This window comes from Nerophis ophidion, linkage group LG06 (genome assembly GCF_033978795.1).
Source record: "Nerophis ophidion isolate RoL-2023_Sa linkage group LG06, RoL_Noph_v1.0, whole genome shotgun sequence".
NCBI lineage: Eukaryota > Metazoa > Chordata > Actinopteri > Syngnathiformes > Syngnathidae > Nerophis > Nerophis ophidion.
This window is the reverse complement of record NC_084616.1, coordinates 58727697-58751341: the sequence shown is the minus strand read 5'-3', so window position 1 is coordinate 58751341 and position 23645 is coordinate 58727697. Positions and strand designations below refer to the sequence as shown.

Genomic DNA, 23645 nt, shown 5'->3' with positions numbered 1-23645 from the left:
TGATAAATAAATGCAAGCCATTTAACGTATATGCCCTCAATCAAATGCAGATTATCAGAACACCCGCAATACCGTGAGGAGGAGCAAATGTAATCATTTAGCACGCGCAATGTGTTTATCAAATCTGATTGTGTTTGCTGACAGTATTTTTGTGGCTATATTTAGCCATTTTGGAAGAATATAAATAGATCAGAGACATATTGTTTATCCAGGAATTACATTTTTGAGCAGTTGGATGACGGATTTGGACCCAGCAGACACCAAAAGGAGCCATTCTGTATCTTCTGTCATGGCCTGCTTGGACATTGTTTTCCTGTGTTTATGAGTTTAATCGGTCTCAGTAGTTCTTCCTTCTTGATTTACCCACCTCCTGTCCACTTCTCCTGCCCCGCCACGGTCATGATGGAGCACTGATGGATACACCTGCTTCTGTTTGGTGCTTAGGACACTCACCTACTGCCAATCTCACAATTAGTTGTTTTTTTTATATGACAGCCTCGCCAATCAGTTAGTGCTGGATCATTATAATTGTAACAGGTGTTTGTTTGTACTCCTGATGTATAGATTTGAAGGGGAACTGCACTTTTTTCCGAATTTTGCCTATTGTTCACAATCATGATGAGAGACCAGATGTAAGCTGCGACTACTGAGTGTCGCCTGTGTTGCCTTCTGGCACATCTTCAAAACCCTCCATCAACGTTGTACAACCCCCGTTTCCATAGGAGTTGGGAAATTGTGTTAGACGTTAATATAAACGGAATACAATGATTTGCAAATCCTTTTTAACCCATATTCAATTGAATGCATTACAAAGATAAGATATTTGATGTTCAAACTCATAAACTTAATTTTTTTTTTGCAAATAATAATTAAATTAGAATTTCATGGCTGCAACACGTGCCAAAGTAGTTGGGAAAGGGCATGTTCACCACTGTGTTACATCACCTTTTCTTTTAACAACACTCAATAAACGTTTGGGAACCGAGGAAACTAATTGTTGAAGCTTTGAAAGTGGAATTCTTTCCCATTCTTGTTTTATGTAGAGCTTCAGTCATTCAACAGTCCGGGGTCTCCGCTGTCGTATTTTACGCTTCATAATGCGCCACACATTTTCGATGGGAAACAGGTCTGGACTGCAGGCGGGCCAGGAAAGTATTCGCACTCTCTTTTTACGAAGCCACGCTGTTGTAACACGTGCTGAATTTGGCTTGGTATTGTCTTGCTGAAATAAGCAGGGTCGTCCATGAAAAAGACGGCGATTAGATGGCAGCATATGTTGTTCCAAAACCTGTATGTACCTTTCAGCATTAATGGTGCCTTCACAGATGTGTAAGTTATCCATGCCTTGGGCAGTAATGCATCCCCATACCATCACAGATGCTGGCTTTTGAACTTTGCGTCGATAACAGTCTGGATGGTTCGATTCCCCTTTGGTCCAGATGACACGATGTCGAATATTTCCAAAAACGATTTGAGATGTTGCATCGTCAGACCACAAAACACTTTTCCACTTTGCATCAGTCCATCTTCGATGATCTCGGGCCCAGAGAAGCCGCCGGCGTTTCTGAATGTTGTTGATAAATGTCTTTCGCTTTGCATAGTACAGCTTTAACTTGCACTTACGGATGTAGCGAAAAACTGTATTTAGTAACAGTGGTTTTCTGAAGTGTTCCTGAGCCCATGTGTTGATATCCTTTAGAGATTGGTGTCGGTTTTTGATACAGTGCCGTCTGAGGGATCGAAGGTCACGGTCATTCAATGTTGGTTTCCGGCCATGCCGCTTACGTGGAGTGATTTATCCAGATTCTCAGAACCTTTTGATGATATTATGGACCGTAGATGTTGAAATACCTAAATTTCTTGCAATTGCTCTTTGAGAAACGTTGTTCTTAAACTGTTTGACTATTTGCTCACGCAGTTGTGGACAAAGGGGTGTACCTCGCCGCATCCTTTCTTGTGAAAGACTGAGCATTTTTTGGGAAGCTGTTTTTATTCCCAATCATGGCACCCACCTGTTCCCAATTAGCCTGCACACCTGTGGGATGTTCCAAGTAAGTGTTTGATGAGCATTCCTCAACTTTATTAGTATTTATTGCCACCTTTCCCAACTTATTTGTTGCTGGCATCAAATTCTAGAGTTAATGATTATTTTCAAACAAAAAAAAAAAGTGTTTATCAGTTTGAACATCAAATATGTTGTCTTTGTAGAATATTCTACTAAATATGGGTTGAAAATTATTTGCAAATCATTGTATTCCGTTTATATTTGCATCTAACACAATTTCCCAACTCATATGGAAACGGGGTTTGTATATATATGCTGTAAATATTTATATAATATAGTACAGATATGTTCATAACAGTATGTAATGTGGACAATATATACCTAGTTTTGGTCATTTTAAGCATGACTTTTTTCTTATGCGCATTTATTTCAGTGTCCATAGCAATGTACTTCTTACTTTCGGCAACAACAGCGTGTGTTTGCTAATCATGGCAGACCTCGAAATAGACGACTATTTTCGTACAAAGGAAGATTCACAACCTTAGATTTTTTAACCTGTATATAAGGAGGATGAACTTCTGGTTATAGAAGCTGAGCGAACATAAAGAGAGGGTGAAAGGTTGGAGAAAACTGAGATGGGGGCCGAGAAAACCAGGACCAGCAGGACTTTTTGTTGTATATGTGGAGCTTGCCGACCTATGGCGACAAAATGGAGAGTATTTGCACTGAGTGGCTGAGTAGCATTATGGATGGAAAGGCTTTTTGTATCTGGCGAGGAGGACACTGCTCAAAGAAACTGTATCACAATGAAAGACAAACTGTTTGCGGCCAAAAACCCTGCATTGGTAGAAACTATTTTCCACCTACCCAAAACCAACTGGAAATAACGTCCCAGCTTCACCAAAGAAACTGTCCATCAAGTGCGTCACGATAATATAGACCAGGAGTTACCAACCTTTTTGAAACCAAGAGTTACTTCTTGGGTACTGATTAATGCGAAGGGCTACCAGATTGATACACACTTAAATACATTGCCAGAAATAGCCAGTTTGCTCAATTTACCTTTAATAAATAGATCTATATATATATTTAAAAAATGGGTTTCTGTCTGTCATTCCGTCGTACAATTTTTTTTCCTTTTAAGGAATTTTTTTTTGTAGAGAATAATTAATGAAAAAAACATTTAATTAAACGGTTTAAAAGAGGAGAAGATACGAAAAAAAACAAAATAAAATTTTGAAACATTGTTTATCTTCAATTTCGACTCTTTGTAGTTCAAAATTCAACCGAAAAAATGAAGAAAATATCTAGCTAATTCTAAGCTTTTTGAAAAAATTAAAAAAAGAATTTATGGAACATCGTTAGTAATTTTTTGTGATTAAGATTAATTTTAGAATTTTGATGACATGTTTTAAATAGGTTAAAATCCAATCTGCACTTTGTTAGAATATATAACAAATTGGACCAAGCTATATTTCTAACAGCTGATCGGAGCTGTGGCCGCAAGGTAGTTGGTGCTTGTCGTGGCGGTAATCCTAGAACCCGCTGGTGGACACCAGCGGTGAGGGATGCCGTCAAGCTGAAGAAGGAGTCCTACCGGGTTCTTTTGGCTCATAGGACTCCAGAGGCAGTGGACAGGTACCGACAGGCCAAGCGGTGTGCAGCTTCGGCGGTCACAGAGGCAAAAACTCGGACATGGGAAGAGTTTGGGGAAGCCATGGAAAATGACTTCCGGATGGCTTCGAAGCGATTCTGGACCACCATCCGCCGCCTCAGGAAGGGGAAGCAGTGCACTGTCAACACCGTGTATGGTGCGGATGGTGTTCTGCTGACCTCAACTGCGGATGTTGTGGATAGGTGGAGGGAATACTTCGAAGACCTCCTCAATCCCACCAACACGTCTTCCTATGAGGAAGCAGTGCCTGGGGAATCTGTGGTGGACTCACCTATTTCTGGGGCTGAGGTTGCTGAGGTAGTTAAAAAGCTCCTCAGTGGCAAGGCCCCAGGGGTGGATGAGATCCGCCCGGAGTTCCTTAAGGCTCTGGATGCTGTGGGGCTGTCTTGGTTGGCAAGACTCTGCAGCATCGCGTGGACATCGGGGGCGGTACCTCTGGATTGGCAGACCGGGGTGGTGGTCCCTCTCTTTAAGAAGGGGGACCAGAGGGTGTGTTCCCACTATCGTGGGATCACACTCCTCAGCCTTCCCGGTAAGGTTTATTCAGGTGTACTGGAGAGGAGACTACGCCGGATAGTCGAACCTCGGATTCAGGAGGAACAGTGTGGTTTTCGTCCTGGTCGTGGAACTGTGGACCAGCTCTATACTCTCGGCAGGGTTCTTGAGGGTGCATGGGAGTTTGCCCAACCAGTCTACATGTGCTTTGTGGACTTGGAGAAGGCATTCGACCGTGTCCCTCGGGAAGTCCTGTGGGGAGTGCTCAGAGAGTATGGGGTATCGGACTGTCTTATTATGGCAGGTCGATCCCTGTACGATCAGTGTCAGAGCTTGGTCCGCATTGCTGGCAGTAAGTCGGACACGTTTCCAGTGAGGGTTGGACTCCGCCAAGGTTGCCCTTTGTCACCGATTCTGTTCATAACTTTCATGGACAGAATTTCTAGGCGCAGTCAAGGCATTGAGGGGTTCCGGTTTGGTGGCCGCGGGATTAGGTCTCTGCTTTTTGCAGACGATGTGGTCCTGTTGGCTTCATCTGGCCGGGATCTTCAGCTCTCACTGGATCGGTTCGCAGCCGAGTGTGAAGCGGCCGGAATGAGAATCAGCACCTCCAAATCCGAGTCCATGGTTCTCTCCCGGAAAAGGGTGGAGTGCCATCTCCGGGTTGGAGAGGAGACCCTGCCCCTAGTGGAGGAGTTCAAGTACCTAGGAGTCTTGTTCACGAGCGGGGGAAGAGTGGATCGTGAGATCGACAGGCGGATCGGTTCGGCGTCTTCAGTAATGCGGACGTTGTACCGATCCGTTGTGGTGAAGAAGGAGCTGAGCCGGAAGGCAAAGCTTTCAATTTACCGGTCGATCTACGTTCCCATCCTCACCTATGGTCATGAGCTTTGGGTCATGACCGAAAGGATAAGATCACGGGTACAAGCGGCCGAAATGAGTTTCCTCCGCCGTGTGGCGGGTCTCTCCCTTAGAGATAGGGTGAGAAGCTCTGTCATCCGGGAGGAACTCAAAGTAAATCCGCTGCTCCTCCACATCGAGAGGAGCCAGATGAGGTGGTTTGGGCATCTGGTCAGGATGCCACCCGAACGCCTCCCGAGGGAGGTGTTTAGGGCACGTCCAACCGGTAGGAGGCCACGGGGAAGACCCAGGACACGTTGGGAAGACTATGTCTCCCGGCTGGCCTGGGAACACCTCGGGATCCCCCGGGAAGAGCTAAACGAAGTGGCTGGGGAGAGGAAAGTCTGGGCTTCCCTGCTTAGGCTGCTGCCCCCGCGACCCGACCTCGGATAAGCGGAAGAAGATGGATGGATGGATGGATATATTTCTAACAAAGACAAATCATTATTTCTTCTAGATTTTCCAGAACAAAAATGTTCAAAAAAATTCAGAAGACTTTGAAACAAGATTTAAATTTGATTCTACAGATTTTCTAGATTTGCTTGAATAATTTTTGGGAATTTTAATCATAATAACTTTGAATAAATATCTCACAAATATTTTTTGTCGAAAAAACAGAATGTATTCATTATTCTTTACAATAAAAAAAATAAATTTACTAGATCATTTATTTAAATTTTCAGGAAAGAAGAGGAAGGAATTTAAAAGGTAAAAAGGTATATGTGTTTAAAAATCCAAAAATACTTTTTAAGGTTGTATTTTTTCTCTAAAATTGTCTTTCTGAAAGTTATAAGACGCAAAGTAAAAAATTAAATGAATTTATTTAAACAAGTGAAGACCAAGTCTTTAAAATATTTTCTTTGATTTTCAAATTCTATTTGAGTTTTGTCTCTCTTAGAATTAAAAATGGACACACCTGCTTCTGTTTATTGATTAGGACACTCACCTGCTGCCAATCCTAATAAAGGCTTCTTTATATGCCAGCCTCGCCATTCAATCGGTGCTTGATCATTGTGATTGTTACTAATGTTTTTTGGTGATCCATTTTCCATCCATTTCCTACCGCTTATTCCCTTCTGGGGTCACGGGGGGCGCTGGCGCCTATCTCAGCTACAATCGGGCGGAAGGCAGGGTACACCCTGGACAAGTCGCCACCTCATCGCAGGGCCAACACAGATAGACAGACAACATTCCCACTCTCATTCACACACTAGGGCCAATTTAGTGTTGCCAATCAACCTATCCCAGGTGCATGTCTTTGGAAGTGGGAGGAAGCCGGAGTACCCGGAGGGAACCCACGCATTCACGGGGAGAACATACAAACTCCACACAGAAAGATCCCGAGCCTGGGATTGAACCCAGGACTGCAGGATCTTCGTATTGTGAGGCAAACGCACCAACCCCTCTGCCACCGTGAAGCCCTTTTTGGTGATCCTGATGTATAGAATTAAGCACACTTTAATATTTTTGTGCACTTCTATGTCACACTGATTCTGGTTATTTGTGCATTCCCAGCTGCACTAGTGTTTGTTTCTGGTTTATAAATATAATTCCTGCCTACAAGCCATTTCTTGTTTCCACATCTTGGGCTCACAATTACCAAGATAAGGCGCAATCCTAACATCTTCTTGCAACACTGCATGTTTTTGTGTCTGTATCATTCGAGCGCACCGTTGCAGCCAGCGGCTCCCAGAGCTTCTTCTTCTATATAAATACTTGTATATAAACCAGAAAATGTGGCCGGATTATTGCTGTCTGCTGCATGTTTCTCAACACAGCAAATCACCACAGGATGGAGCATCATACAATGGATGTGGAAGAAATTAAAGGCCTACTGAAACCCACTACAACCGACCATGCAGTCCGATACTTTATATATCAATGATGAAATATTAACATTGCAACACATGCCAATATGGCCAGTATAGTTGACTAAATTGCAATTTTAAATTTCCCGTGGAGTTTCTTGTTGAAAACGTCGCGGAATGATGACGCGTGCGCGTGACGTCACGGACTGTCAGGAAATATTAACTCAGCACCAGTTACGGCTAAAAGTTGTCTCTTTTCATCGCATAATTACACAGTAATTTGGACATCTGTGTTGCTGAATCTTTTGCAATTTGTTCAATTAATAATGGAGACTATAAAGAACAATGCTGTTGGTGGAAAGCGGTGGATTGCAGCTGTCTTTAGCACCGAGACACAGCCGGTGTTTCTTTGTTTTTAACACAGAGTGGTCAAGTAAACATGTTTCTCTACGTCAACCAGCATGTTTTTGGATGGGAAAATTGTGATATATATCTTACCGGTGACATCATTGGATTATTCGTCCTCCTGCAGTAGCTATTTAAAAGGCAGCTGTGAGCTTGGCGTGTTCACCGCAGCCATCCGACCTTGAGGTATGTCTTTACAATCTCACTAAAACAATAAGCAGTATGGGATCTTCCAGAATTATCCTAGTAAATGTGTCTAATTACATCTGAAACGCTCACACTGCCGCCACTTTTTATTGGATTTTTCTAGTCCTTCGCTATCAATATCCTCATCCACAAATCTTTCATCCTCGCTCAAATTAATGGGGAAATTGTCGCTTTCTCGGTCCGAATAGCTCTTGCTGCTGCAGGCTCCCATTAAAAACAATGTGAGGATGTGAGGAGCCCTCAACCTTGTGATGTCATCGTCTGCGACTTCCGGTAAAGGCAAGGCTTTTTTTTATCAGCACCAAAAGTTGCAAACTTTATCGTCGATGTTCTCTACTAAATCCTTTCAGCAAAAATATGGCAATATCGCGAAATGATCATGTATGACACATAGAATGGACCTGCTATCCCCGTTTAAATAAGAAAATATAATTTCAGTAGGCCTTTAAGTGTCTCCATGTTATCAATTGTACATGCAGTCTTGCAGTGGAGAAGCCTACATAGACATGCTGGAGGCGGGGTTGAGCCAAAGGGAATGCCCTATATGCTGCGCCCGTCGGACGCAGAGAAGATCAAAAGGCCCTAACAAAGGCACATCAAAAGTTACAGGTATGACGGTATTGTCTCAAATATATATATATATATATATCTTTCTAAAATATACCGTTATTACCTGTATTACTGGTATACCGCCCAGCCCTACATTGTACTAACATGATCAGCCATCATCACAAATCTGTCATCCCTCAGACCAACTTTGTTATACTAATACATCACAAAACCATTTCGGCTCACTCAACAACCCCTTATCTATATTTCATAGAGGTTAGAAGTTTAACCCAAGCCAGAGAGACCGAGATGGACTTTGACAACCCGGACCAACAGCTGACCTGATCACCTCAACCGCTGTGTATGTGTGTGCGCAAAATAAATATGTACATCTCTTTTTGTCTTTGTGTTGTATGATTATATAGTGTATCTGAAAAACTAAATATCTCCATTCAGAACACTTTTGTTCCACTGTTTATTCAATTTGTTTCTCTGTGAGACAGTGAGTTCATTACCGCCTTCACCGAATTTTCTCAAAAAAAGAGCTCATCCAGGCAGAAAGGAAATAAATTGCATCAAACCTCCACTTATCACTCGCGTACTCGCATCCCCTTCCTCAACCTTCAGTTTTTTGTTTTTTAAGTGTACAAGCCCATCTTTATCTGTGTGCTATGTATAATGACTGAAAGATGCTATCATGGGAGGCAGGCCAGCTTGACTAAATGAGGGTGGCAAATTAGCTGTACTATTAGGAGAGGAGAGCCGCTATAAAGCAATCTGATAGCATATCATTACAGATGGCTTGTAGATGAGTATGATTAGCTTTTTATTCCTCCTAATGGAAGAAGGAAGGAAATAAAATGTTATGTTGTGCTTATTTTTGCCTAATTTGGGTAAAAGAAACATAAAAGTTCTTGGAAGGGACAATGAATGCTTAGTGCCATTTTGTCAGAACACAGCATGACATTCTGTGGTCCAGTCTTGGTCATCTATAATTTAGTTTTAAGTATTATGTATGATGACAAAATAAAACATGCTTGCAAGACTGTCCCTTCAAAAGTGAATTTTTTTTCATTCTCACTAGAGCAGTGGTTCTCAACCATTTTTCAGTGATATACCCCTTGTGAACATTGTTTTAATTCAAGTACCCTCTAACCAGATCAGAGCATTTTTGGTTGAAAAAAAAGATAAAGAAGTAAAATACAGCACTATGTCATCAGTTTATGATTTATTAAATTGTATAACGGTGCAAAATATTGCTAATTTGTAGTAGTCTTTCTTGAACTATTTGGAAAAAAAGATATAAAAATAACAAAAAACTTGTTGAAAAAAAAACCAAGTGATTCAATTATAAATAAAGATTTCTACACATAGAAGTAATCATCAACTTAAAGTGCCCTCTTTGAGGATTGTAATAGAGATTCACCTGGATTCATGAACTTAATTCTAAACATTTCTTCACAAAAAAAGAAATCTTTAACATCAATATTTATGGAACATGTCCACAAAAATCTAGCTGTCAACACTGAATATTGCATTGTTGCATTTCTTTTCACAGTTTATGAACTTACATTCATATTTTGTCAACATATTATTCAATAAATATATTTATCAAGGATTTTTGAATTGTTGCTATTTTTAGAATATTAAAAAAAAAAATCTCACGTACCCCTTGGCATACCTTCAAGTATCCCCAGGAGTACGCATACCCCAATTTGAGAACCACTGCACTAGAGCACTTAATTTATTATCATATCGTCATAATAAACAGTTAATGTTAAACACCTACCTCTAGAAAGTACATATCTATAAGGTGGGGAATTGGTGGAGTTCTCTTTGACTTCACCTTCATGCATTTTATCTCCCACTAGAGCTGCCTGACACAACTAAGGTATGTTTTTATTTCTCACAGTCTGACACATCACCTTCACTTCTGCAGGGGTGACAATGATGAGACAGAAGCTTTCCTAAATTTGCTGCTGCCTGTAAACTCTCTCTCAGCTGCGACTCACCTTGCAGCCCTTTCGTGCCACTCAAACCCATATTTGCTAAAAATATGTTAAATTTATAAAAACGCACAATTTATAGTGCTTGACAACTAACATTGAAACATTTTTCAACAGAAATTGATAAATTACCTGCTACTTTTGCTCTTAAATAAAAAATAGATTTTTTTTTTAATGAAATAATTTTAGCTTTACTGTTATGGTTTCTCCATTGAGAAAGAAAAAAAAGAATACAATAAAGTTGATGTCTTTTGCACATGGAATGAGATCAAATTTGACTTGCAGATATCCATCCATCCATCCATCCATCCATTTTCTACCGCTTATTCCCTTTCGGGGTCGCGGGGGGCGCTGGCGCCTATCTCAGCTACAATCGGGCGGAAGGCGGGGTACACCTTGGACAAGTCGCCACCTCATCGCAGGGCCAACACAGATAGACAGACAACATTCACACTCACATTCACACACTAGGGTCAATTTTAGTGTTGCCAATCAACCTATCCCCTTGCAGATATATCAGGCCAAATTACTTTTGGGAACATTGGATGTGCGCCTTCAAAAGGTTAATAGTGCCTGTGAATTATTGAATAACTTTGTGAGACAAGCAGGTTTCAGGAGCTATCTCCCTGAGATGAGCCACAGTCACAAGGTCATTTTTTTTTTTTTACTCTGTTGATGATGGATATCAGGAGCCGACCTGAAAATGTATGTTGAATATTTGGTTCCAGATAAGGAAATAGGGACATCGGTTGTTTGGATGTGAAGTGGTGGTGTCTGTGAGGGTGAATGTGGTGCCATCATTTTTGATTGAAGTATTAAATAAGAATTTTAAGCCCCTTAAGACATTCTCTTTCACCCTTTTGCAGGTATGGAGACATGGTTCCTAAAACCATTGCAGGGAAGATCTTTGGCTCAATCTGCTCTTTGAGTGGGGTGCTGGTAATCGCCCTGCCTGTTCCTGTCATCGTGTCCAACTTTAGCCGCATCTATCACCAGAACCAGAGAGCAGACAAACGGCGGGCGCAGAAAGTACAGGTGAACACAGTTTTCTGTCGCTTCAACTGGGCTCCAGAGTCAGACCTCCAGAACTCCTTCCCGGAAGGGTGTTTCAAACTTCCTTCGGATTGGAGGAGTCCATAGGGTTCAGTTCTTCTCAGAGAAATACACTTTGGGGCTTCTACTTTTAAGTTTGAGCGTTTATAAGACTTTGGTGATACACCATATACTCGTTGAGCTTGCATTTGACCACCCAGTGTTTCTTCTGTTGTCGTCTTTCGCCCTTTTTGGATACATTTTTGTTTGTGTTGAAATGTTTTGTTTTCCTTTTAAAAAATTAATCTAGCTGTCGGTGTACTGAGACACATTCATTTCGGAAGAAAGGTGCCTTGCTCAAAGCATTCAAATGAAGCTGAAAGCCTATAACTGTCCACAGTTCTGCACTTAGGGCCCTAATTTTCCATGTGCTTATGTGAAAAAAGCTGTGCAATTGTGCGGATTCTGGCTGGGAAGCATTCTCCTCCTTGACATAAGTCTGTTAATGTGCGCCTTCATCCAAAATGCAAACTGTGGGTGGCGCAACCCTTAAATGTGGGCTTTCCCTGTCAAACCTTCCACCTATCACCTTAAAGGGCAACATTATCACCAGACCTATGTAAGCGTCAATATTTACCTTGATGGTGCAGAAAAAAGACCATATATTTTTTTTACCGATTTCCGAACTCTAAATGGGTGAATTTTGGCGAATTAAACGCCTTTCTGTTTATTGCTCTTTTTGCGATGACATCAGAATGTGACGTCTTCGAGGTAATACAGCCGCCATTTTCATTTTCAACACATTGCAAACACCGGGTCTCAGCTCTGCTATTTTCCGTTTTTTCGACTATTTTTTGGAACTTCGGAGACATCATGCCTCGTCGGTGTGTTGTCGGAGGGTGTAACAACACTAACAGGGAGGGATTCAAGTTGCACCACTGGCCCGAAGATGCAAAAGTGTCTGCCGCCAGACCCCCATTGAATGTACCAAAGTGTCTCCACATTTTACCGGCGATGACAGACATGGCACAGAGATGTCTGGATAACCTGCAGATGCATTTGCAACGATAAATTCAACGAAATCACAAAGGTGAGTTTTGTTGATGTTGACTTATGTGCTAACCAGACATACTTGGTTGCGGCATGACTGCCAGCTGATCGATGCTAACATGCTACGCTAATCGACGCTAACATGCTATTTACCGGCGGTGCTAAAGCAAACATGGCACAGAGATGTATGGATAACTTGCAGATGCATTTGCAACTATAAAGTCAACGAATTCACAAAGGTGAGTTTTGTTGATGTTGACTACCAGCTAATTGATGCTAACATGCTACGCTAATCGATGCTAACATGCTTTTTACCGGCGGTGCTAAAGCAGACATGGCACAGAGATGTATGGATAACCTGCAGATGCATTTGCAACTATATTACGTTTACTTCCACCCACATTTAATGCGAAAAAACACTTACCAATCGAAAGATTTAAGTTGCTCCAGTGTCACAAGATGCGAAAGTCCTGATCGTTTGGTCCGCACATTTTACCGGCGATGCTAACGCAGCTATTCGGCAATGTTATGGCTATGAATAGCGTCAATAGCTATTTGCTCAATAGCTTCAGTTTCTTTTTCAATACTTCCATACTCCAACCATCCGTTTGAATACATGCGTAATCCGTTAAATCGCTTAAGTCTGAATCCGAGCTAATGTCGCTATATCTTGCTGTGGTATTCGCCGTTGTTTGTTTACATTGGCAGCACTGTATGACGTAACAGGGAAATGGATAGTGGCATCGCAAATAGCGAAAATCAAGTACTTTAAAGCTTTTTTTAGGGATATTCGGGGACCGGTAAAATTTAGAAAAAAACTTCAAAAAGTACAACAAGCCACTGGGAACTGATTTTTATTGTTTTTAACCCTTTTGAAATTGTGATAATGTTCCCCTTTAAGTTTTTTCTGAGGCTACAATATGTCCTGCGCTCCTGGAAGGTGAAACATTACATTGTACTTGAAGTATGGATACAGTACACGCCACACATTATACAAATGACAAAAGAAACTTCCAGAAAACTCTCAAATATGTTCTGACTACTTCAATTAAGACACCTACAAACATCCAATGAGATGAGGATAAAAGCACCACAATTCAACTCTGAGTTAACCACCACAAATATAAATGCACATTGTTTACCTGCTGTGTCTCTGCGTAAATAAAAGTCAAGACGGACATGACCACGGCTTAAAACGCAAGGGGGCTACATGTTTTTTTTTTCCGCATGTGGACGTCCCAGGAGATTTTATACACAATGATTTCGGCTGGACAGTATGCAATGTTTTAATAGAAATGGTAGGAGGTAATCAACAATCACTTTATTGATGAAATGTGAGAGACAAGAATGTGCCAAGCATAATAATAGAAACATTGATTTATTTTAATCAATTGATTCAATCTATATATTTTTTGACAGTCAATTTTAAACTGTCCGTTGTCACTCTCTGAGTTGCGCGCACACATACTTGCCAACCCTCCCAGACACTCCCGAAATTCAGCGCCTCTACTGAAAACCTCCCGGAAGAAATGTTCTCCCGAAAATCTCCTGAAATTCGCCGTCTGTAACAGAGTGATTCTATGGTGTCTGTTGCCATCTCCTGGCGAATGTTGGCTATAGCGTTATGGGGTTGCTTTTTGATTGGCCAACGATTTACGTGGTGTTGCCCACCTGACGGCAAGTGAGGGAGTCTTTTCTGAAGCCCACAGTAAAGAGACATAACTTCATAACCTCACCTGGTTATTGACTCCAACCCAATATATTACACCGTGGACGAGCAAAATGAAGAAATAAATGGCAGAACAAAGGTTACTCAAATAGTGAAAGGTAAGTGTTGTTGTTTTTTAGTAACAAGCAAGCACAGTACAGTTAGTAGAACAACTGTGTTTTTATTACTGTGTATTTGATAGGTGCCGTCTCAAATTCAACCATTCCTTTTGTTTATATATTTAATAAAATAAATATATATAGCTAGAATTCACTGAAAGTCAAGTATTTCATATATATATATATATATATATATATATACATATATATATATATATATATATATATATATATATGAAATACTCGAGTTGGTGAATTGTAGATGTAAATATACTCCTCCCCACCACGCCCCCCGCCCCAACCATGCCTCCGCCCCACCCCTGACCACGCCCCCCACCCCACACCCCCCACTTCCCGAAATCAGAGGTCTCAAGGTTGGCAAGTATGCGCGCACACACACACACACGACACGCAGATGTCCACGCTTAACAAACATTTGTACTAAACAAAACTTTTAACATCACAAATAACATTAAGGTGGCTACACTACTTGAAAAGCAAAACAAAGTTTAACCCTCAGGGCGAACCAGGATCTTTTTGGGTCCTTTTTTTGCTTTCGAAGAGGACATCATGCAACAGAATTTTCATTTTAAAAATTAGCAGAATGAAATATGCCTACAAGAGTTGTGGGATTAAAGGCCTACTGAAACCCACTCATACCGACCACACAGTCTGATAGTTTATATATCAATGATGAAATATTAACATTGCAACACATGCCAATACGGCCGGTTTGGTTTACTAAATTGCAATTTTAAATTTCCCGCGGAGTTTCTTGATGAAAACGTCGCGGAATGGTGACGCGTGCGCGTGACGTCACGGACTGTCAGGAAATATTAGCGCATCACCATTTGCGGCTAAAAGTCGTCTCTTTTCATCGCGCAATTAAACAGTATTCTGGACATCTGTGTTGCTGAATCTTTTGCAATTTGTTCAATTAATAATGGAGACTATAAAGAACAATGCTGTTGTTGGCAAGCGGTGGATTGCAGCTGTCTTTAGCACCGAGACACAGCCGGTGTTTCTTTGTTTTTAACACGGAGCGGTCAAGCGAACATTTTTCTCTACGTCAACCAGCATGTTTTTGGATGGGAAAATTGTCATATATATCTTACCGTAGACATCATTGGATTATTCGTCCTCCTGCAGTACCTGTTTAAAAGGCAGCTGTGGGCTTGACGTAACTTCAAACGTAAAAAAAGAGTGCAGGTACTTTCCTGGCTCGCCTGCGGTCCAGACCTGTCTCACATCGAAAATGTGTGGCGCATTATTAAGCGTAAAACACGACAGCCGAGACCCCGGACTGTTGAACGACTGAAGCTCTACATAAAACAAGAATGAGAAAGAATTCCACTTTCAAAGCTTCAACAATTAGTTTCCTTGGTTCCCAAACGTTTATTGAGTGTTCTTAAAAGAAAAGGTGATGTAACACAGTGGTGAACATGCCCTTTCCCAACTACTTTGGCACGTGTTGCAGCTATGAAATTCTCACTTTGTTATTATTTGCAAGAAAATAAATAAAGTTTATGAGTTGGAACATCAAATATCTTGTCTTTGTACTGCATTCAATGAATATGGGTCGAAAAGGATTTGCAAATCATTGTATTCTGTTTATATTTACATCTAACACAATTTCCCAACTCATATGGAAAAGGGGTTTGTATTTAATTTTTTCAATGTTTGTATTTTTTTGTTGCCAAAACATGTTTCGGTGTCAGTAGAACTTTTTTTACAATGTAAAAAATGTTTTTAAATATGCTAAATCTTACTGTCAGTGTTCTGGCTCCATGATCTTCAAGTTGTAAGATCCATCCCCATCCATTTTCTACCGCTTATTCCCTTTGGGGTCGCTGTTACCTATCTCAGCTACAATCGGGCGGAAGGGGGGCATACACCGTGGACAAGTCGCCTCCTCATCGCAGGGCCAACACAGATAGACAGACAACATTCACACTCACATTCACACACTAGGGCCAATTTAGTGTTGCCAATCAACCTATCCCCAGGTGCATGTCTTTGGAAGTGGGAGGAAGCCGTAGTACCCGGAGGGAACCCACGCCTTCACGGGGAGGACATGCAAACTCCACACAGAAAGATCCAGAGCCAGGGATTGAACCCAGGACTACTCAGGACCTTCATATTGTGAGGCAGACACACTAACCCCTTGTCCACCGCGAAACCCAAGTTGTAAGATATGTTGTGTAATTAATATTTGGGTTTGAGCTTCAAGAGAGAAAAAAATAATTGTGATACTGTTTCCTGTATGCGACAAACTCGGTCGCAGCATCAGCAGGTCCAAATAGAGAGAAAGAAAGAGAGAGGTTATTTTGCTCCGACAACATGAAGTTCTTGTTTTGGAACTCAATAGACTGCAGGTGTTTCTAATAAAATAGATTGTATATTGTTGATGCAGACAACAGAGAGGTGATTGGTGGCAAGGAAGGCCAAAGGCAAGGTGGAAGCAGGCAAGACAAGAGTAGAAACAGAGGAGAGCTGGAGGCAATGTGTGTCCTGTGCTCTTTCCTAAAATAGCCCTCACCCAGATGAGGTGCTAGATTGAAGGTCGCAACATGTCTGTCTGCCTGCTTTTGTATAAATGGGCCTCTGTTACGGCGCATTGATCCGCCTATATGTGTGTCCGCTATACTTCCAATCATTTCAAGCCTGACCTATGATCAGTTCTACCTTTGCATAATCTCCACCTGGTACAAATGTGGTCTTGAACACTCCTCGCTATTGGTTAAAAATACTGGCTATAAATGTACATGATATTTTTGGGGTAAGGAAAATGTTCAATTGCAACAGGTAGTGCACGATGTTTTTGGAAATGACATATAGCAGTACCATCACTTAAAAGGGAACTGCACTTTTTGGGAGGAGTTTTGCCTGTCGTTCCCAAACAAAAACACACATGACTTTTGTTTTTTCAGGATTCTGAAAATAAAAAGAAACATTGCAAGATGCGGCTTAAGGGAGTCACCATTGTAAACTTCAAAGCCCTCTAAAAAAACTTCAAAACACTCCAACATTTAATATACACACTGCAAATATATATATATATATATATATATATATATATATATATATATATATATATATATATATACATATATGCATATATACTGTATGTATATATATATATATATATATATATATATACATATATATATATATAACATAAACGCAACACAACAAATACCCAGAATCCTTTGCATCCATGACTATTCCTGACTATATTATACACCCAGCTGTTTTGATAAAATGTTGGTTCGGGTGCATGGCGGGTGGATGACAACTTTAGTGATGCGGTTGCTGATGATATAATTGCCTATCCGCGCATCTCTACCAAGAACCCATAGATACTGTCATAAAGTTTCTAAATTTTAAAATAACAGAAGGCCTAAATTTCATGGCGCCTTGTGCAAAATGGAATTTATATTTAAGTAACCCCATTGTGAAGGCATATGCGGCCCAGTACGGCTCCGTGGAAATATGGATAATTGTGGGCTGCAAAATGGACAATCACATCACGGGATTCATAGTCATTAGAAAAATTGGATCGTCTTATTCCTAGACTCAGAGCAACACAACATGAATGCACAGCAGCACTAGTCTGCAGCCAACGGCAGACGGTGACAGTTCATGCAGAGGTTCATATGTACAACAATATTAGAATAAAATAAATAAGGAAGAATTCTCTCAGTCATAATTCTACTTCCATAATAATTTCCATGTCATAAAGCAAACTTCTTTTTTTTTTTTTTTTTTCAAAACTGAATCATGAGTTACTAAAAAAACTGCCCTGAAAAGAAGTGGCCCAGGTAATATAGCATATCAGTTTATTAACTGAGTAATTGAATTTGTAGAAAATAATTAACCTAATGTGTGGAGATGTCTGGTTTGTTTGAGGAGCTTAGTGTTAAAGGTAAACACGGTGGACAGCCGCACGTAAGACAAGACAGCTTTGGCATGGCAGTCCTCCCAATGACGAGCTGCGGATTTAAAACCACAGCTGTTGTGCTGGACTGCAGGCGGCTGCGAGGATTTGATCATCTGAATGTTGCCATACGGTATAAAGCTCCTTCAAGCTACATATGTTAATACATGCATACATATTTACTATACTCATATTATATTTTACAATATGGCAATATTGTGCAACCAATGCTTTAACAAGAAGCACAAATTATCGTGCAACTGTTTCTTGAGCCTTTATTAGTCAAATAACCTTTTTTACAACATCATTATGGGTGTTTGCAACGGGGCCCTCACATACCTCATCAAGAGGCAGTACTTGGACGACTTTGGTGTAGAAGAACTTGTACAACATCCTGACCTTAAAACATCAAACACTTTTGGAAAGAACTAGAACATAGCGTTTAAGTCAGCAAGCCCTCTCTCACATCCAACATTAGTATACAGCCCTGACCTGAATGAACAAACATGTCCACAGATACAATATCATTCTTGTAGAAAGTCCAGAAAAGTGTATGCTGCAAACTGGAAACCTGCTAAAATTTCTGCCATTTTGACTTCCTGTTTTCTAAGCGCAGTGACCATGTGGAAAACGTTGCCCAAATCATTGGGTGTAACAAACAATCAATCACTCAGATATGGTAACATTAGCGAGCAGTAGAGAATATGAATTGATTTTTGGTTTAGAAAATATTTTGCTTTATTGATTATTGAAATATTCTTTGCCACCTAACGTTGTATATTTTTATAAGATATTTCCAGTTCATTTTGTCATCTATATCAGTGTTTTTCAATCTTTTTTAAGGCAAAGCACATTTTTGTCATAGAAAAAATCCGGAGTTACACCACCAGTAGAAAACGTTAAAAAATGTAACTCCACCAGGTCGCTGTGCCTTATTTTGAGTGCGTTGGTGTATTCCTGTGTGTAATGTTTTAGTTCTTGTCTCGCGCTGTTATTTTGGTGGCCCTTCCTGTTTTATCTGTGTTTTCCTGTAGCACATGGGCGTCAAACTCTGGCCCGCGTGCAATTTCACTTGGCCCTTGAGGCAATATCAAATTAACATTAGAGCTGGCCCGCTGCTGTAACACCGCATTCACCGCTAATACTCTTACTTGCCAACCCTCCCAATTTTCCCAGGAGACTCCCGAAGTTCAGTGTCCCTCCTGAATTTCATACCGGGCAACAATATTGGGGGTGGGCCACATCCGCTTTTCTTCCATACAAATAGCGTGCCGGCCCAGTCACATAATATATGCGGCCTATACACACACACAAGTGAATGCAAGGCATACTTGGTCAACAGCCATGCAGGTCACACTGAGGGTGGCCGTATAAACAACTTAAACACTGTTACAAATATGCGCCACACTGTGAACCCACACCAAACAAGAATGACACATTTTGGGAGAACATCCACACCGTAACACAACATAAACACAACAGAACAAATACCCACCCCCCTTGCAGCACTAACTCTTCCGGGACGCTACAATATACACCCCCCGCTTATCACCAAACCCCGTCCACCTCAACCCCGCCACCGTACAGAGGCATTCCATTTTTATTAAAATTGTATTTGCTATGTCATTGATATTTTTTAATTATTATTATTATTTGAAACTCGATTTTGCATGTCACTATAAATTTATATACTGTAAGCTTTGCTTGTTCAAGATTCAATGCAAAACTTGGGGTCCCTATTAAAAGGTTAATTTGTTCAACCTCGGCCCGCTGCTTTGTTCGGTTTTAAATTTTGGACCACTCTGTATTTGAGTTTGACACCCCTGCTGTAGCAGCTACGTGTCTTCCTTTGAGCGCTATTCCCCGCACCTGCTTTGTGTTAGCAAGCAAGGTTATTTACGTTGTGGCTATCCTTCTTTGTGTGGACATTGTTGATTGTCGTGTCACGTATGGATGTACTTTGTGGACGCCGTAAGTTTTTGCTGTCGTCCAGAGTTCTTTCTCTGTTTACTTTGTAGCCAGTTCAGTTTGACTTTCGTTTTGCATAGCCTTTTCCTTTCTCTTTCGTTAATTTTAGGTTTAAGTATTACATATCTTTTTTTCCTGCTCACTGCCTCCCACTGTGGTCTGCATATCGGGATTGATTGAGACTTTTATTAGTAGATTGCACAGTACAGTACATATTCCGTACAATTGTCCACTAAATGGTAACACCTGAATAAGTTTTTCAATTTGTTAAGTCGTGGTCCACGTTCACAATAAACCATCCTTGTCTCACCCGAAACATTCCGACTTTTACAAAGCAATGCTGCCACCGACTGACATGGAGTATTACGTGGTTACCCTGCCAAGTTTTACATGTCACAAACACTAAGCAACGGCACATTAGTGGCAGATTCTAATTATTGATTTGCAAAAAATATTTTTGGCATATATTAGGTGAAGTTGCATAATTTCCCATGGCACACAGGACAATATCTCACGGCACACTAGTGTGCCACGGCACAGTGGTTGAAAAACACTGATCTATATAATAAAATATGATTTATTAAATTTTTTTCAATATCTACTCTGTCTATTTGTATTTGTGTTTGACAAAACACCAAACCCTGCCCACCTCAACCTCAACCAGCAAGGAGGGAGGGGTGTGGGGAGGGTTGTGCTCGCGGGGTGTATAACATAGTCAGGAAGTGTAGTGGATGCAAAGGATTCTGGGTGTTTGTTGTGTTGCGTTTATGTTGTGTTACTGAGAGGATTTTCTCCCGAAATGTGTTTGTCATTCTTCTTTTGTGTGGGTTCACAATGTGGCGCATATTAGTAGGCGTGTTAAAGTTGTTTATATCACAACCGTCAGTGCACTCTGTGTCACCCAGTATGCCTTGCAATCTCATACATGTGCCGATAGAAGCAGCGAAATGCATGTGTCTGGTCAGCACGCAAATAGCATTCCGTGAATGGCGGGCGCGATGACGTTCAAGAGGAAGTTAAGAGTAATATCATCACGGCACGCCCTTGATATTGTAGTCCGAGTGAAAATTGGAGTGAAAATTGGAGAACGTTGATTCCGGTTGATGTCCGGGAGAGGCATTGATTTCTGGAATCTCCCTGCAACAATCTGGGGGGTCGGCGATCGTGCAGCTGAGCCGCATCAGAGTTGTCAAAGAGCCGCATGCGGCTCCGGAGCCACGGGTTGCCGACCCCTGATGTAGAGGATAAACTGTTACGTCTGTTCGGCATTGTGATTCCCTCGAGGATGCGTCAAGTGAACACAGCAAAGGTAAGAATATAAACAATTTATTTAACGAAAATGATCTATGAAACAAAACACTGGTGCTAATAAAAAGGCAAACCAAAGACGCTAGCAAAAAAGCTAGGACATACAACAATGAGAACTAAACTGGCACGTAGGCACATAAAAGAGCAAAACAAAACATACAGCATGAGAGCTGGAATGAGAAAAAGGTTTAGCGTGAAAAGCTAACGAGAATATACATACGATGACAAGAGTGCAGACGTAACTCATTGCGTGAAAGCAAATTATGAACCCAGGCTGAACAAACAAAAGAGGACGGCTTATAAAGTGACGGTGATTATCTGTAGCAGGTGTGCGGGGCGTGAGCAGCAGGTGAACTGATGAGTGACCATGGTGACAAAGCAAACAGGAAATAAGGAGTCGGAGAAATATACAAAATAGAAAAATAAATAGTGTAGATCTGAGCTGCAGATCGCAACATAAACAATTTTGTTCCCAGTATTGATCCCTAGGGTACACCGCAAAATATCTCTAGCTCTGTTGATATATTTTCACGTAGCGTCCTGTATTGCATTCTGTTAGTTAAGTAGCTTCTTATCCATTTTAAAACTAGGCATCTGATGCCACATTGTTCTAATTTTATAATTAAGATATTATGATTAATTGTGTCAAATAGCTGCTACACACTGTGTACCATCTATTGCGTTGATTATTTCCTCACATTGATGCTAAGGTTGAATGAATGGCAGTATCCAATGTGATGTATTATTTATGAATTTAAATATCTGTATTGTCTGCGGATACTGAATCAGAAGGTTGTTGTTGGCGTTTCCCTCGCTTCAAAACTACAATTCAATGGTAGCTCAGTTTTTGTTATTTATCCGTTTAAAAGGATCAGTTGAAAACTCAATCATATAAAAACAGAAACCATATTTGTCATGGAAAATAATGTAACTCCATTCAATCCATTCCAGACATTAAAAGACATTAACACTTTTTATCGAGAATATTTAGTTTTATATGCAGAAAACAATGCAAAAGGCATTTACATGAAGAACAAAATTAATAAATGAACATTTCACATAAGGAGGGGAGGGCGGAGGGTCCCACCAATGATACCACAATACTCCAACTTTTTTCATAACAAGACATACCTTGTTTACCAAAGTGCTGCACAAACAATGGCAAGTGTTATGATGTGATAATGCATTCATTTGTTCTAATATGTTTGAAATCTACTAGTAATACCCAGGAAATCTACTGGCTGATGGCAATTCGATGGGTTGGCGACCCCTGGCTAGACTATGACAATATGGTGTGTTCAGTGACACTCTGGAAACATGGACTCTAAGGCTCTTGTTGACTTTGCTTGGACTATTACTGTATGCTACAACTTTATTTGGCTCTATGACTGTGTAGTATATTGGTACTAATAAAGTACTGCGGTACAAATGAATTAAAAAAAAGGTACTATACGGTACTCGATAGAAGAAGCACAAAGACCACCAACGTGTTTAATTGTATTAAATCCAAAAAAGTGTATGAAAACTTATTTGAAAACATATTTTTGGTAAATATTTATGCCTAAAACATCACACTAAAACAGGGGTGCATGTATACCAAGGTACCACTGTGTATCAAATTTGCATCTTATATTTATTTTTTTAGGGCTTCACGGTGGCAGAGGGTTTAGTGCGTCTGCCTCACAATACGAAGGTCCTGAGTACTCAGGGTTCAATCCCGGACTCGGGATATTTCTTTGTGGAGTTTACATGTCCTCCCCGTGAATGCGTGGGTTTCCTCCGGGTTCCAAAAACATGCACCTTGGGATAGGTTGATTGGCAACACTAAATTGGCCCTAATGTGTGAATGTGAGTGTGAATGTTGTCTGTCTATCTGTGTTAGCCCTGCGATGAGGTGGCGACTTGTCCATGGTGTGCCCCGCCTACCGCCCGATTGTATCTTAAATAGGCACCAGCGCCCCCCGCAACCCCAAAGAGAATAAGCGGTAGTAAATGGATGGATGGATGGATTTATTTTTTAAAGGGGAACATTATCACCAGACCTATGTAAGCGTCAATATATACCTTGATGTTGCAGAAAAAAACACCATATGTTTTTTTAACCGATTTCCGAACTCTAAAAGGGTGAATTTGGCGATCTAAACGCCTTTCAATTGTTCGCTGTCGGAGTGATGACCTTTCACCCGTGACATCACAATGGGAAGCAATCCACCTTTTATTAAACACATTACACACACAAGTCAAATTAGCTCTGTTATTTTCCGTTTTTTTGGACTGTTTACCGTATTTTGGAGACATCATCGCTCGTCGGTGTGTTGTCGGAGGGTGTAACAACACGATCAGGAACGGATTCAAGTTGATTTACGTGGAGTGTGCATTGATTAGCACGGCATGCTAATCGATGCTAACATGCTACTTAGGCTAGCTGTATGTACATATTGCATTGCTATGCCTCATTTGTAGCTATACTTGC

At 40.8% G+C, this 23645-nt stretch overlaps 1 protein-coding gene across 1 annotated transcript in view; it reads left to right on the top strand.

Moving 5' to 3' along the window:
• Window positions 1-23645, top strand: part of LOC133555027 (potassium voltage-gated channel subfamily D member 3-like) — a 319297-nt gene that overhangs the window by 261138 nt on the left and 34514 nt on the right. The window contains exon 4 of the mRNA XM_061904442.1: window positions 10917-11085. Coding sequence (XP_061760426.1) covers window positions 10917-11085 — 169 coding nt within the window. The remainder of the gene's footprint in view (window positions 1-10916; window positions 11086-23645) is intronic.